General features: G+C 43.7%; 1 protein-coding gene across 1 annotated transcript in view; it reads right to left on the bottom strand.

Moving 5' to 3' along the window:
• Positions 1-1752: 1752 nt before the first annotated feature.
• Positions 1753-17488, bottom strand: part of FERRY3 (FERRY endosomal RAB5 effector complex subunit 3) — a 40028-nt gene continuing 24292 nt past the window's right edge. Inside the window, exons 7-14 of the mRNA XM_005897937.3 lie at positions 17198-17304; positions 16191-16388; positions 15221-15349; positions 11100-11174; positions 6721-6923; positions 3665-3722; positions 2896-2963; positions 1753-2072 (exon numbers count right to left, since the gene is read on the bottom strand). Coding sequence (XP_005897999.1) covers positions 1980-2072; positions 2896-2963; positions 3665-3722; positions 6721-6923; positions 11100-11174; positions 15221-15349; positions 16191-16388; positions 17198-17304 — 931 coding nt within the window. The 3' untranslated portion in view covers positions 1753-1979. The remainder of the gene's footprint in view (positions 2073-2895; positions 2964-3664; positions 3723-6720; positions 6924-11099; positions 11175-15220; positions 15350-16190; positions 16389-17197; positions 17305-17488) is intronic.

The raw sequence follows: 17488 nt of genomic DNA on the forward strand, positions 1-17488 counted from the left end.
TTAAAGCCTTGAGGACATCATCATCTCTCCTCAGGATCCTTAACTGTACAAATTAAGAACCTGAAGCTCACTGAGATGGTCTTTACCATTGCCCCATGGTCTGCGCTGAGGCCCCAGGGTCTGCACAGTATCCCCTGAAGGCCCTTGCAGTCAGTTTGCTTTTCCCAGCTTCCTGGCGGTGTTGCACCACCTCCCTTCACTCCACCCCTGCTCCCGTCTGGACCTCATACAGTAGGCGCTCCTCCTCTTCTCAGCCTGCCAAGCCGCTGCCTCCTCATCATTCATGGAGTGTCTGAAACCACTTCCACCCAAGAAGCTTCCAAGAACACGCCGGGTACAGTCTTAATCTCATCTGTCTCAGTCCAAACGCAACCCCACAGACTCCCTCATCTACTGCTGCACTAAAATCCCTACCATTTGGTACTTTTAACTACACACGTGACCAGCTTAGAGTTTGGCGTGTCTTTGTAAGAATGGAACTCTGCTCAATGTTATGTGGCAGGCTGGATGGGAGGGGAGTTTGGGGGAGAACGGATACATGTGTATGTATGGCTGAGTCACTCTGCAATCCACCTGAAACTACCACAACACTGCTAATCCGCTACACCCCAATACAAACTATAAAGTGAAAAAAACGGTAGGTAGCGTCATTGCTCGACCTTTCCAATTTTGGCTGCCGTCTAGTGGCTAAGTCCTGTCCGACTCTGCGACCTTGTGGACTGTATGGACTGCAGCCCACCATAGAAGCTTGCATCTGCTAATCCCAAACAATTTACTGAATAGGCATACATTTTAACTGTTTTTTTTGAGGCAGACCATTTTTCCAGTCTTTATTGAATCTGCTAATATTACTTCTGTTTTACTTTTTTGTTTTTTTGGCCATGAGGCACGGGGAAGCTTTGCTTCTGACCAGGGAGCGAACCCGTACGCCTTGGACTGGAAGGTGAAGTCTTAACCACTGGACCCCCAGAGAAGTCCTGGCATTAATGCCAATGCCTTTTACTGATCACACTACACCACCTCCAACGCGACCTGTCACAGTACGAACCCCAGCAGGCCCTGAGCCCGTACCAGCACACCCCATTTTCTACCTACCTTGCTGTGTGAGAATCAGTCGCAATGGTAGCATTCGTGCTTGGAAGACAATCTCTTGCTCCAAGGGCAGAACACCTACCTTCTTCTCGGGGGGACCGCCAGGCTCTTTGGAAAAGGGTTTGTAAAGTGTTAGTGAGTCGTGGACCCAGCGTGGAGTGGTGCTCTCCTCGGGGCTGTTATTGGACAGTTGCTGCCTTGAGTAGAAGATCAAGACACATTCTGTGTTATGAGAAAGCACTGTCTCTGCCAAATGCGTTTCTGTAAGTGATTATGTGTAGGCGTACCAGTAAGAGTGCTTTTTGTTTCCTGCGGCTTCCCAGATGGCCCGGGTGGTAAAGAACCTGTCTGTCGATGCAGCAGACGTAAGAGACGCACGTTCAGTCCCTGGGTGGGGAAGATTCCCTGGAGGAGGGCATGGTAACCAACTCCAGTATCCTTGCCTGGAGCGTTCTAGCCCGTCAGGCTCTGCTGTCCATGGGATCACATGGAGTAAGACACTCATTGACTCAGCCTTATACCCGGATACGATTCAAACTTTTGGAAAGTCAAGTATTTCCATGAAATTGTAGTGAATAATCTCCTACATCAAATGCCCATGTGTGAAACAGACAAAGTTTTAACTCACTAATATTCACAGATAGGACAGTAGGGAAACAGTAGGGAAAAAAAAACCAAGACTCTTTTTTTTCCCCCGTAAACAGAGCTTAAGAATGAATGTATAAGTAAGGGGCTGATCACCAGTCTGTACAACATATGGGTTTTTGGAATGTTTAGCAGACATTTATCATGATCGGATTTGTGCCTTGGGTGTCAAGTTCTCTTTCTGGGCATCTTTTGCTTGACAGGATCCCAGCATCTTCTTCAGTGTGTTGGTCTGTGGGGACTCAGTGCTTGGAGGTCAAGGTCAGTGTCGATGACACCCGGAAGATCTGGGGAAGCATGTTACTAAGTTGGTAAAACATCTCTTCAGAAATACTCTGTAAGACGTAACAACAAAAAAAAAAAGAGAAGAGTTTGCATTTGTTAAACTATCAGTGATTTTTTAAAAATGTTTTAAGTGTTTTAAAATATGGAAGTAACGCAAGTAGTTCCGGACATGAGGTGGAACGTGAGAATCTCATCTTCGGGAACTGATTCAACTGCGTGGCTCTGGGCAGGGGCGTATCTCTGAGAACCCACGCTGTGTCTGTCAAGCAGTAAGCCTGATTACCAGAAAAAGCCCTCGATAACACTAGTGTAATCAGAGATAAAAGTACCACTCGTTGTGCTGAATTCTACACAGAAGACAGAATCGTTTCCTGCTCACGTCCTCCTTTATGAACTCTTTGGACTCTATATAACATAAATGTGGGGGAAAAAACAGAAAGAGGAGTCAAGTTCGGCTTTGGGTTAAATCAAAGAACCCTCGAGTGGTAGACGCTAACATCTTCAACAGTAAACGGAGTGCCTTGATAACTCCAAACACTTCTCCCCCTAAAACACAGAAACCTGTGAGCATTTTGTCATGTAGTAATGAGTTGAGGGCAGGGCTTCCCTTCCCACTGTTTCCCTACTGTCCTATCTGTGAATATTAGTGAGTTAAAACTTTCTCAGTGGGTAGCCACTCCAATATTCTTGCCTGGAGAATCCCATGGACAGAGGACCCTGGCGGGCTGCAGTCCATGGGGTCGTGAATAGTCGGACACGACCGAAAGACTAAACGACAACGATGATACCGTGGGCAGGGCAGAGTGCCTGGCCCTGTCTGTAAGGAATACTATAGCAGAGCTGGACTGGGTGAGATCTACCCAGGTCACACACCTGTGGCACCAGAAACTGCACTGTCCTAGAAATCCCTCCGTCCCACGAGGCCATTTCCATCATGAAACCTGGAACAGAGCAACAGATGTGGCTGAATGATGAGCTCTGGTTCAAGCCCACCTGTCCTTTACTGAAAGTAAACTGGACGTTTACAGTCAGGCTACCCGTCTCCACGTTTTAGGTGCCCACTTTCCTGTGGGAGAGGCAAGCCTGAGGGCCAGACACACTTCTGTAATCCTTAATTCTCCACACCAGCACGGTTCCCCACAGTGCTGTCAAAACACCTGGAATGATCATTTCTTGAGTTCTATTTTGTCTCCACACAATGAAGCCAAAACAAGTCATTAAAAATTCCATAAATATGTGGTTCTATTTTCTTTTCGGGAAAATGAAAGGTAGCTGAGAGTAAGTTCTATCAATGTTCAAATACCGTTGCATTTCAAGAGGGTTGGAGACGTCCCTGGTGGCCTAATGGTTAGGACTGGGTGCTTTTCACTGATGCGGCCCAGGTTCAAGCCTTGGTCGGGGAATTGATCTTACAAACTGCATAGTGTGACCCGAAACAAACAAAAAAGAGGGCTGGAGGTTTTGTTTTCTGATTGGAAAAGGTTAAAAAATCCATTATGAAGGATTTGCTCATTAAACCCTACAACTGGGGCACCAGGTGACCACAGGAATGCCCACATTCTTTCACCTGGCTTGCTCAGCTGTCAAGATTTTCGAGGAAGAAATACAGGTCCTTGTTATTAAACATAAGGTTGTATCTTACCTTTGACACACTTAAACACAAGTTCCGCTCTCCTTAAGCACCATGGTATAGTCATTTCCTAAAAACAGAAACAAAATAAATCGTATGTTTTTGATAGGACATTGCAGGAAAAAGACACCTAATTAACCTGTGCTTTTCAAAGTGAAAACAGCGGCTACCCTCGTGGAGGGAACAGTGGAGAGGATGTGGGTTAAGCGGCTGGACGGGAGCCTGGGGCGGCTCCTGGGGTGCTGGCTGGTGACGTTCTGCTTCATCACCTGGGCGCTGCTGATGTCAGTGGTCAGTCGGGGAACGTGCGAGCCGTTTCTGTGTGCTTTTCCCGAGGTGTATTATACGCTGCTGCTGCTGCTGCTAAGTTGCTTCAGTCGTGTCCGACTCTTTTCGACCCCATAGACAGCAGCCCACCAGTCTCCCCTGTCCCTGGGATTCTCCAGGCAAGAACACTGGAGTGGGTTGCCATTTCCTTCTCCAATACATGAAAGTGAAAAGTGAGAGTGAAGTTGCTCAGTTGTGTCCGACTCTTAGCGACCCCATGGACTGCAGCCTACCAGGCTCCTCTGTCCATGGGATTTTCCAGGCAAGAGTACTGGAGTGGGGTGCCGTTGCCTTCTCCGGTATTACATGCTAAGAAAGGTTAAAAGGGCTTCCGGGATGGCTCAGTGGTGAAGAATCCGCCTGCCAATGCAGGAGACGTGGGTTTTCGATCCCTGGGTTAGGAAGATCCCCTGGAGAAAGAAATGGCAACCCATTCCAGTATTCTTGCCTGGAAAACCCCACGGACAGAGAAGCCTGGTGGGCTACAGTACAGGGGGTGGCAAAAGAGTCGGACATGGCTGAGTAACTAAACAACAAGGGAAAGTTAAAAACAAAGAACAACATCCGCGTCTACCACAACCACGACAACTAAAACCTGGCGAGTCCCAAACGAATCAACAAGTTCACAGCACAGACAAGAGGAAAAGCCGGGAACTCGGGCTTCGTGGCCTGCTGGTTCACTCCCCGTACGGCAGGTTAGACTGATTCCAGGATGACACTGTCTCCAGGTCGCAAAGGTCTACGGGGGTAGAACTGCTAAGAGTAGGATGTCTTCCTTCCGGCTGATGGATTATTTTTTCCTTTTTTTTTTTTTAAATTGCAATTCATTTTATCAACCCCAGGCCAGGACCATTTCCGACAGCAGTGTCACCTCACATGTGCTGCAGCGTGGGCATGAGTGGGGCAAGTCTGTCTGTCACAGGAAGAAAACAAGAGACGAAATGCTGTGGGACCCTTTTGTGAAAGCTAAGACAAACACTGCCTCTATATCCTGGGCAGTGTCGTCTGAGTTTGCAGGATAGACTCTGTGACCTGAATGGATGTTTAAATATGACTGATGGGAGGAGTGTGGCTTGATATACTCTTGTGAATTAAAACGGGACTCTGGACGCAGGCTTAATGTTCTGCAGCTGGCCGTCCCGATTTAAAACATGCAACTTCTGTGACACTGTGGGAGAGGGCACACTGCTAGTGTCAGATGTCTGGGAGTGAGGCCGAACCTGGTGACTTTTGGAAATGCTGCCTTCGAGGTCGTTTCCCACCTACATAGAACCATTTTTATAAACTGGTTAACCAGGAGTCCAGCTGCAGGCATGTCTGGATACTTTCGTGGGGCCGGACCTCGTCACAAACTTTCTTTGTTTCTCCCCAAAGACTCTGCTATAGATGGGCTGGTCTGTGATGAGAAGGATGGCTACAAGTTCCTGGTGGGACTGAGACTTTATAAAGCGACAGTGGAAGGAAAGGAAACAACAAAACACGTTGGTCAGTCACTCCTGCTGCCGAATTGGGTATGACTGAGGCTAAGAGGCTGAGAACACGGACGCACTGCTCATTAAATGAGTCAGAGCTCTCTTAATCAAAACGGTGTGTGTCTGGTAAAAACACACATGGATGGTCAGTGGGAAATCATCTAAACCACCCTGTCTTACATGGACTTGAGCTGTGTGTGTGTTTATACAGAGAACTGCATTTAAAGTGAGGCCTCCTGAATACGATGAGTCTAAGCGGGGACTCAGTCACTCTGAAAAGTACAACATAAAATTTTCTGCACCACTTCTTTACGGTAAGAGGGTTTACACACATCTGCTACTCTGGTAAATAACTTTTAATAATCAAGGAGTGAACGCCCTTCCTTTCACAATCTGTCCTTGCCGGCTAGCCATTTTGCTTTTTAAAGAATGCCACTCAAAACCAGCAGCACCGTGCTGCTGATACAGGTCCTTCACCCCGTTGGCCACGGGCTCTCCCGGAAGGACCAGCTGACACCTGCTTGGAGGCTGTTTCACTCCTCCAGACTCTCTTAACTAAAGTTGGATCTAACCTCTGTATTATGTCCACAACTTAGCCCCTCTAACTAGCTTTCATGGAGGGGAGGGAAGAAAGCATGAGAGAAAGCAGTCATGGGAAGAGAGTTTTTTTTTTAATTTAAAAGCATAAAATACAGTCCATCGCAAAAGGAGCGAACGATTGTGCCACATTTTAGTTGTAGAAGCCGCCAGTATGTGCTTTATAGCAACAGTGTCCTTGAGAACCTGGTGAAAGGAGGCTGGCTTCTTCCTGCCAACGAGCAAGCATCTCTTTCTATTGCCTGTCAATGCCTACTCAGAGAGTGCTAAGTAATTTTAACGGTGGTCTAGGCCAATACAAATGTGGAGGTAAACCTGCTGCTGCTGCTGCTAAGTCGCTTCAGTCGTGTCCGACTCTGTGCGACCCCACAGACTGCAGCCCACCAGGCTCCCCCGTCCCTGGGATTCTCCAGGCAAGAACACTGGAGTGGGCTGCCATTTCCTTCTCCAATGCAGGAAAGTGAAAAGTGAAAGGGAAGTTGCTCAGTCATGTCCGACTCTTAGTGACCCCATGGACCACAGCCCACCAGGCTCCTCCATCCACGGGATTTTCCAGGCAGGAGTCCTGGAGTGGGGTGCCATTGCCTTCTCCACAAATGTAAAGTGGATGATGCTTATTCTACAGTGTTGCCACATTCTCAGAAAATGCCGGCACTTTTCCCACCTGCTTACCTCTGACATATCGTGCACCAGCAGGAGGGGAATACTGACGGTCGTGATGTCGTGGGTACAGCAAACCTTGAGGATGTTTCGGAGCCCCATGATGGCGGGGTCCCGAGCAGTGATGTTTCCCGATTTCACGTTGTCATCCACACAAAGGTGGAAAGCGACATGTATTTCTGAGAGGTTAGAGTGCCGTGTGATGTAAAATTCTCCTGTGAACAGCAGATAACAATCGTGACTTTCAGAAACACAAAGCGTGTTCACTAGTGGGCTTCAGAGACGACTGTGACAGGCAGCCAGTGTGCTGAACCAGCAGAGGAGTTTATCAGGGACCTGTGTGGAACTCAGGAAGCAAATAGGATTAGTGCTACTTAATTCTTGGAAAGAAGGTGATGGAAAAGAGAGGTGATGGCCAAATTCATCTTAGGTTCATAAATTGGTATGAAGAGACCACCAAGCAGTATGTAAATCAAATCAGTGCCCATCATCGCAGTTTTGATATAAATGCTCAAAGCGCTCTAATCATTCAAAATTAATATGTCAAGACAGGCTACTTGAAGATCTGTCTTCCCCACACCCTGCACCTGCTCTTCTCCATCTCAGTTTAGGGGCCCAGTTTCCTTCCATTAGCTGCAAAGACAGAAACACACGAGTTGGCCTTCATTACTCTCTTTTTCTCATGACATCCTCCCCAATCCAATTCACCACCAACTATTTTCAGTGTTGTTGTTCAGTCGCTAAGTTGTATCCAACTCTTTGAGACCCCACGGACTGTAGCACAACAGGCTTCCCTGCCTTCCACTATCCCCTGGAATTTGCTCAAATTTCACGTCCATTGAATCCGTGATGCTATTTCATCCTCTGCCACCCCCTTATCCTTTTGCCTCCAATCTTTCCCAGCATCAGGGGCTTTTTCCAGTGAGTTGGCTCTTCACATCAGGTGTCCAAAGTACTGGAGCTTCAGCATCAGTCCTTTCAGTGAAAATTCAAGGTTCATTTCCATTAAGATTGACTGGTTTGATTTCCTTGCTTTCCAAGGGACTCTCAAGAGTCCAGCACCACAATTCGAAAGCATCAATTCTTTGGTGTCAGCCTTCTTCATGGTCCAATTCTCACATGTGTACATGACTACTGGAAAAATCATAGCTTTATCTATATGGGCCTTTGTCGGCAGGGTGATGTCTCTGCTTTTTAATTCGCTGTCTAGGTTTTCATAGCTTTCCTTCCAAGGAGTAAGTGTCTTATTTCATGGCTGTAGTCACTGCCCACAGTGATTTGGGAGGCCAAGAAAATAAAACCTGTCACTGCTCCCATTTTTTCTCCTTCTATTTGCCATGAAGTGATCTATAACAAACCTCTCAACTACCTCAAGTCTGAGCACTCCATTTTTATTGCTATCATCCTAGTTCACAGTACCATCTTATCACCTAGGTTTCAGCAACAGCCTCTGAATTAACCTCTTTGTTCCCATTCTTGCCAACAGATCATATCCACACGTACAGATAAAATGATTTTAAGTATAGACCAGATTACATCACTCTCCCACTTAACATGGTCCAAAAGGCTCACATGACACTCAGGAAAAAAACCCAAACTCCATCCTCTTGTCTTACCCTTTCTCACCCCAGCCACACGGCGTTCCTTAAGGTCTTCACACACACAGGGCTTGTTCCTGATCCAGGGCTGCTTCCTGAGGGCCCTTCCCCCACGGCTCCTGTCCAGATGACTGCTTTTCACCAATCATGTCTCAGAGCGAAAGTCACCTCCTCTCGGAAGTCTTCCTTGATTGACCCATATGATTGATGTAGGACTCCCTCACCCCTCACTTATTCTCTTTCACATTGTTCTATTTTCTCCTCAGCACTGAAATTCTTTTGTTATCTATTTATGAGGTTATTTTAAAGAGAGTACCACTGTTTACATGCCGTGACTGTAAGGACTTTTGCCTCTCTCGTTTACCGTGCTGTCTGTAGCTCATGAAACTACAGGACCTGGTACACAGAAGGTACTTGGTAAACTTTGGTTTGCTGAATGGTAATCAAATGTTTTCAACCAAAAGCTTATTTTATCCAGGCTTTCTACAATCACTCCATTTCCTAGGTAGCCATGCCAGCCATTGGCTTTTATATTCTGCAGTCTCTGTCAATGTAAATAAACAGAAAATATATAAAAATATGTTTTTATAAACACACCTGCCTCACTGGAAATTCTGAGATGTTCTTCGAGGAAAATCTTGCTATTGTAAAACCTAGTCTTCCATCACTAACCCACATCCCCACAAATTCTGCTCATCCTGGCCTCAAGGTCCTTATCTTAGGATTTTACTTTGTATTTACTTATAAACACAGAGTATGTTTAAAGTACTTAACACACGTTGGCACGGTGTTTAACAATTTCCAGTTACAAGTATACATAAGCTGTGTCACTGATAGGCCCTAGTCAAAAGTCTGCTTTTTTTTTTCTTTGACTTACGATATAAGAACTAGATAAGCAGTAAAAGAAATTAGAGAAAGGCCAGTGACAGGCCAAACTAGACAAAAGAAACGTTAAAAAAAAAAACTTGTTTGGCAAGAAGTGGTACGGCTGCCATTTCCCTGGCAGGCAACACGAGACGCGGACTGCTTATCAGAAACCAGGCAGGTCCCAGGAGGCCCCCCGTTTCGAACTCTGGCTGATGGCTTAGGCGGTGGGGGTCACCATGTTGAAACTGGGCCACGGCCAGCACAGGGGCTGATGACTCACTTACTGCACAAGTCAGGTGTTCCTAATCCCCAAGCTGGCACTGCTTCATCCGACCTCAGACGACTTGTCCTGGGCCTCGTTTTACCCGTGAGGAACGTGGGGGTCTCAGTGCTGACAGCGGTGATTGAAATAACAGAAGACGGTAGGAAAAGGGACCAGACTGGGTGTTAAGAAGATCTGGCATCTAGCACTGACTGGTTGAGTGATCTTGGGCAAATCAATTCAATTTACAGATCCTCTGTACTTTATGAATTAGATGGGAAAAATAACTCCTGACTGCTTTCCTTACAAAGATGTTTTAAGAATTAGAGAAGCTGATGTTTAATTCTTAAGATGATACAAGCTACAAGTAATTAGATAATGACGAAGCAAACTCACTGGTTAAAAGAGACATAAATCAAACTCTTTCTCTGTAACTTGAAATCTAGAAGCATTTTGTGATCTGGACCCTTCTAATCTCCTGTCTCCTTCCTGGGTAGGCTGGCAAGCTTTTTCCAAATGGAAACTCAGAAGCTACCAGCATAGCTCACTGAACCCTTAACTCTGCCTTCTCTGATGCTGACTTATAGCACAGTCTCCTGATTTACTACTAATAGCCAGATACTCACCTCCAGGCTTTTCCCAAGAAGGACCAAGAGGGAAAATGCACACAGCAGTAAAGAGTTAAGTTTAAAAAAGTCAGACATTGGTACCTCCAGAACAGATAAGGGTGACACATTTTAAGAAAGCCACAAAATATAGATGATTTAAATTATGCACCTACGAAGAGAGATAAGATAAATCCTGTCTCAATGAAGGTATTTTTAGATGGAGAGGAGGACAGTTTCCTGCTCCACAAAGTGGAGAACCACCTCGTGGTGACACAATCCCCGCCACTTAGCATTATCCACCGGAGTGGGCTCTCTGAGGTGGGCGTGCACTCGGAAGCCGACGACCACAAGCTAGCTGGCCGGGAGAGGAGTGAGCACCAGGATTACGTGGAATGTGGCCTTGGCGTCGAAAATCTGGGGAAGGAAATGGAGCCAGACAACCTTGGCTGCTTCAGCACCTGCGACGTGGTTGAAGAGACTTGACACAGCGTCTCCACACGGGCCTTCCTGTTGTGCCCTGTCACACAGACACTGCTGCAGGCCATCAGAGGGCATGGAACCTGGAAGAACATCAGGGGCCCAACTTCCAGATGATAAGCAATATTCCCAAGAGTCATACAGGAGATTTAAAGAAAGGGAGGACAGGAACATTTATGGGGAGATAGCAATAAAAAAGATTCTAAATCAGATGACTTGTGCTCTTCCCATGTGCTCAATTATTTACATCTCTATCTACTGTTGTTTATATGTCAGAAAAAAAAGTGATTTATTGGCTCATTTAAGAAACTAAGGAACAATGTGTGACGCAGCAAATAATAATAAAAACTTACGCAACGGCTTGAGGAATTTTTCTTGTACGCATCTGGGAAAACTCAGGGCTGGTATAAGAATAAGGATTTAGTTGCTGGACACTATAACAGGGTATCTACAGAGATACAAAGTTCTAGGGTGATACATTTGACAAACTGTATAATGTACACCAAAAGAACCTGTGTTTCAAATCTGTGATTTCAATGCACGTGAGTATAAGAAAACCGCAAGTGAAATAATACTCACCAGGTAAAATATTTAAATAGTTTCTATCTGCAGTTTTAGTCTTATCGTCACTTCCTCCATTTCGGCTTCCAGAATCTATTTATAAGATAATGCAACATGAGAGAATATAGTTAACGTATGAGAACACACTTGTGATGTCCCCCAAACAACCACAACCACAGCAAAAATCTACTAAGGATCTCTAGGTATCAGGTGGTCTGTGACATGCTTTATACGGATGGTCTCTTAATTCTTACAAAACTCCTCTAACCAGAACACTCTACCCTTTTCATCTTATATGTGAGAATAGAGGCTTAGATGGGTTAACTCACTTAAGGAAGGAGGCACAGGTAAGTGGCAGAACCAGGTCTGGAACCCACACACTCAGGTTCCAAATTCTGTGATCTTGACCACAAGAGACTTGCCAAGGCTCTGTTTTTCATTTGGGCCGTTCAGGGCACTAAGTTAACTACACATAAAATAACTTCATTAGGCAGTTGTGGGGTGGCCATCTTTATTTTTAGAATCTGAGTCACTGTTGAGGATATAACTTGTTCAGGATGACAGGCTAATGGTTAGTAGCACTGGGAATCATTTGATATTCAGCCCATCCTTGAAATCTGTCACTTCTTATCTGACACTATATACAATTTCTTCCAAATAGATACTTGAGATTCCATTTCAAATGGAGTCTTCTCCCCCCGCCCCCACCAGATATTCAATAGTTTTTCTTTCTTTTTAGAAGGCATGATATTACTTTGAAGGATAAATGTTGGTAAAATAAAATATAGCACATTTGATTATTCATTATTATGGCTGAACACATTATTTTACTTGTATACATATATTTTTAATAGAAGACACATCGGAATTTTATAAGAATCCTAAGAGAACTGAAAAATGCAGCGTGAATATTATTAGATACCTGTCTTTAAGAAACTATGTATCTATACAAATTAAATCTAAGACTATATCGCAATGGCTTTCAATATGAGAAAATCACTTGAAAACAGTCAGAACTTGAAATGAGTAAACTGAAACTACCAGGGAGTATTATAGTTTAAAAGTTCTGAATAAAAGTAACCTAGTGTTTTACCCACTGACTACTCTGAGTCATTGGTTATAACACTGTACCTTGTAAACGCATATATTTTATAAACACACTGAGGGAGGGAGAGACATAGAAGGCTCTGTGTTGCCAGAATCCACATTTAATGCAATAATGTGATTCTCATACAGACCCCTGAAATTGACGGGCTCTGAATAAATGGCTGCTCACAGCACAGAAAACAAAAACACAGTAAATGAGGAGCCTCTAATTTTGTTCACGTGCAATCTGAAACTGACAAAATCCTTCCTAAGAAACAAAAAAAGAACAGTCTATAGCCCGCCCGCCTTCTGTGTTTCAAAGGTTAATACCCTGTAACACTAAGAAGATGGTTATTTTCAAAAATGGGTATAAAATATGTACAAAAATGAAACTGCTTTTGGCTTATCATGAACCACAGAAACATAAAGATGCTGATATAAAAACACAGTGAGAAAAATAACGGAGTGTCTTAGGATAGACAGACTTCCGTATCAGGATGTAAACGTGCATAACAAACGTGGGCACGCCTCAGAAAAGGAAGAGACGGGGAAAGCATTTTGGCAAAACTCTTCTATAACAACATGCGGGCTTCTCTAAGAAAGGAGTCTTTTATAAACCTACTTGTTTCACTGACTCACTTAAACCACAAAATAGCTGCCCGAACAAGAACAAAATACTACCATGATGTACACACGGTGCCCTAACCGTATGTGGTTTAAAAACTTTCCGTCCCCACACACTTTCTAACCTCTCATAAATATACTCAGCACCCTCTGCCTTCTCCTAACTGTTGTGATCTCCGTCTTCATGCTTTTAGTCACTACAGAGAACAATAGCTGGATGTCTCCGATCACATCCGTGCCACTTTGAATGAGATGGGGGCAGGGGTTGGCAGAAGAATAAGAGGACGGACTGGAATTTGCCCGAAGGTCCTTGTTGGGGTGCGCTTCCAGGCTGATTTTCGAGACTCAGCCGGGGTCTGTTGTGAGTGACATGCATTGCCAGAGCAAAGCCACCGTTACCTATAGTGGAAATACAAACTGGTGGGGTTGCGGTGCAGAGTAACTGCTAACATTATCAGAAGTACAACTGCCTGTGCCCTTTAGCTCAGGAATGTGTTTTTAGGACTCTATTTCAGAGATACGCTCACTCATGCAAGATGATATATGTGTAAGATTATTCATGCATTATTACTTAGAAGAAAAAACTCTGGAACAGATGAAATGCCCATTAACAGGGACGTGATCATTAAGGGGATATCCTGCAGTGGACCCTATCCAGCAGTAACAGGCTCTAAGGATGCTCTGTCTGTACAGATGTGGAAGGATGCCCAAGATAAACTATTCAGTGGAAAAAAAAGCAGAAGACAAAAGAGTGTGCAGAGAAAGCTGCCATTTGCATGAAGCAGGAAAATCTGTAAATACACACAGACATGTGCTCACACACACATTCATAAACGCATGTCTGGAAGGTACACGAGACACGGCACTGGCTGCCCCAGGAGCAGGAAACTGGATGGCTGATGGACAGAGCCACAGAGTCTCTCACTGTACGCTCTTTTGTACAGTCTGAATTGTGAATCTTGAGGTGATACTAGTGGTAAAGAACCCCTCCCAATGCAGGAGACATAGAAGACACGGTTTCGATCTCTGGATTGGGAAGATCCCCTGAAAGACAGCATGGCAACCCACTCCAGTATGCCTGCCTGGAGAACCCCACAGAGGAGCCTGACAGGCTATAGTCCAGGGGGTCACAAAGAGTCAGACACGACTGAAGCGATTTAGCACATACAAGGCTATCTTTACCTATTTCAGCAACGATTACAATTAAAAAAATGTTTTTTTAAGTCTACTGAATGAACATAGACACTATTATGAATGCTGATCAAGTCGATTCTAGAGAACTGCCTTCTATCATCAGGAGAACAGGAGGAATTCTTCAACATACATGGGAGAGAGAATAAAGTCACCAAGCAAAGGTATAGCAGTGTCTCTGTTTACTATAAAAAACAAAACCGGTGAACCCAAAGCACCAGAAAACTCTAAGGGTTTCTCTGAAACACTGCAGCTGCAAAACAAACAAGGCAGACAACCAAAGCACCGGAAGCAGATTTAAAGGTCTGACCAACTATTAAAAACGTGCCTTATTTTATTTCTTGGGCAAGACATCAAGTTTCTGTAAGAAATAATAAAACACTGGGTATGTACTCGAGTCGTATAAGAGCATGTATTGTAATTTTAAGCTTGTGATATACTATGAAATATCAGAAAAATAAGAAAAACAGACCTCATGTATATTCTTGAATGAATATCACCCTTATATATTTAGCTCCTAACTAAACAAACTTATGGCACCAATTTACTTTTTGGAGAGATTCCTTTCTAAACTTTCATTTTTCAATTACAGATAGCAGAATCACTCTGTAACTTGAGCTAGAGTATCTTCTTCTATGTCTCCCCTGTCTTCCCAAAGGTCTTCTTACACGTAATTAAAAATTACTGAAGAGAGACACCATGAACTTTTCCCATAGCTTTTAAACCATCTTCCAGTAAATTTCCTATAAGGATGTTTAGATTGTGGATAAATATAGAAAAAGCAGGATATAGTTCTAAACACAGTAATTTTTAAAAAGAACAACCAAAACCAGTTCTTGTAACTGACTTCATGCTACCTAAGTGGATCAAAGATGGAACATATAAGAAGTGTATATTTCGGGCTGTTTACCCTATGATTTCAATGTCCTTTACAGTTCTAATTATATCCATTGCAGAGATACAGAACTTGAAGCAAAGGATCCCAACTTTCCACTGAGTGCCTACTTCAAGCACAACTACAGAATCAAAATTTTAAAACAGTTTTTCTAAGGATCTTGAACAAAATCAGGCAAAAAGAAAACTAAGAACAGAATTCAAGCTTCTAAAGACTCTGAAATTTGTTCTTAATTTCTTCCTTCCCACAACTTTCTCTATTTCAGGTGGCCAGGATGCTAAGAGAGTGCTTAGAGACAGAACATCCTCAAAGTGAAATTTTTTAAAATCTGAGTTTCACTGACCATGAGATTCTTTCAACTTGCTCCTGCGCTGGGTTCTTGCATAAAGTACAACCTGCTGGACAACCTCCAGCTGCTCTTCAATCCGGGGGAAATGAAAGTCAGTGCATTCTTGGCAAACCGTGGCGAAATCTAGGGGACCCAACATAGTTAACAAACTTGCAAAGGTGAAGTATCAGATCTTTAGTGTTTACTTACAGAGAGATCCATCAGAAATGGAACAGAGTATTCCCAAGGATGGCAGCTCATACTTGTCCCGTCTATGATTATGCCTTAGTAAGTTAAGGGACAACAATTTGGTTCTGATCAGAAACTCACTCTCTCGATGGCTCAAAAGAATACATAATTAACAGGCAAGGAAATTTTAATAAAAGTCCAAACCTTCTTTAAATAGTAGACACTTTGATCATAATCTAGTTCCCAAAAGTGCTAAAAAAAAAAAAAAATAGGTTCTTACACTTACGATAGAAAATAAAATATTCGAGCATCTTAAAAGTAGTTCTACATTTCAATGCACTTTCTATGTCAAACTCTTAAAAAATCATCAGAAAAAATGAATTGTACTAGGAGGGAAGGCAGAATTCAACCTAGCATTTTTAAGAAATAGACTATTTAAAAATATAGAGAAAAAACATGACACATGGATGAACTAAAATTCAGTCAGGATCTGCTTCTAAACTGAAAAATGTATTTATGTCTTGATTATTCTTTTTGTGATACCATGAAAAAGGATCCTTTAAAGTATTATCTATGATAGGATTTTAAGAAAAATGAAATATCCTAAAGCGCCCCATGGGTGCTAAAGTATGAAACAAATCCTACACACCTATGTCTGGGTCTGTGTGCTGTTTGGACCACCTGAATACTGGGGTGGCTCAAGCTTTTTTCAGTTCTTTTCCTCTCACTGCTTTCTCTTTCAAATGGCATTAAATGGAGAACTTTGAGGGCGTAACTACGCACAATGTTAACTTACCTCTTTTAATACCACTGTAGGAATTAATTCGATTATCGACCAGCAACACCAGGCCACAAAGGGACGTGGAGTAAAGCGACAACGCCGTCTGCAGTCGGTGGAGCTTCACGCCGCTTCGGTGGTTCCTCTTGTGCTTGCAGAAGTCCAGCATGTCTGCTCTCAGCAACCTCAGGTTATGCATGGTCTTCAGCTGGGCCCCTGGGGGAAGGCAGCAGGCCCAGAAAGATACTTAGACAGCTGCAGAAAGCCAGCAGAGCAGGACGCAAATCTCTGTGGCAGGAATCCTAGTAAATCTGTGCTACGAATACTTTAAGATGGGCTTTTCAATTTTCTATTTTGCTGCTGTTCACTCGCTTAGTCGTGCCCAATGCTTTGCAACCCTATGGACTGTAGCCCACGGGGCTCCTCTGCATCCATGGTGATTCTCCAGGCAATAATACTGGAGCGGGTTGCCATTTCCTCCTCCAGGGGATCTTCCTGACCTAGGGATTGAACTTGTATCTCCTGCATTGGCAGATGGGTCCTTTACCACTGAGCCACCGAGGAAGCCTGTGTTCTATTTTAATAACTATTAATATTTCACCTTTGCATTTGAAAAAAAAATAGATGAGCTAAAATAGAAAACTTATAGCCAATAAACATAGGCCTTCTTGGAGCAGAACCTAATTTTTCATTTTAAATGTGAAGTGGAAGTCACTCAGTTGTGTCTTGACTCTTCGACCCCATGGACTATAGCCTACCAGGCTTCTCTGTCCATGGATTTCCCAGGCAAGAACACTGGAATGGGTTGCCATTTCCTTCTCCAGGGGATCCTCCCAACCCAGAGATCAAACCCAGATCTTCTGCATTGAAAGTGGATTCTTTACTGTCTGAGCCATCAAGGAAGACTTTCATTTTAAAAAGAACCGGGACATATTTTACTTATACGCTAAGGACTTTTCTCTTAAAAACATTAAAAAAGTTTCACCAGTTACAAAGTGGTGACTGTAAAAAATTAACACACTTACCTAAGTGGATGGTAAAACTTTCTTCTAACTTTCTCTGTTCCTCATAAACCCTTCCATTTGCTTCAGCGGATTCTCTGAACTGATTCGGCTGAACTTTAATTTCTTCGCTGCAATTGAGAAAATTATTGATATGCTTTTTTTTGGTATGCCTGTCAAGAAATTTTCCTATAAGAAAGAAAGCTTTATAGTGAAATGAAAGTGAAGGTCACTCAGTCCTGTCTGACTCTTTGCGACCCCATGGACTGTAGCCCACGAGGCTTCTCTGTTCATGGGATTCTCCAGGCAAGAATA

The sequence above is a fragment of the Bos mutus genome, chromosome 5, assembly GCF_027580195.1.
Source record: "Bos mutus isolate GX-2022 chromosome 5, NWIPB_WYAK_1.1, whole genome shotgun sequence".
In the NCBI taxonomy this organism is placed as follows: Eukaryota; Metazoa; Chordata; class Mammalia; order Artiodactyla; family Bovidae; genus Bos; species Bos mutus.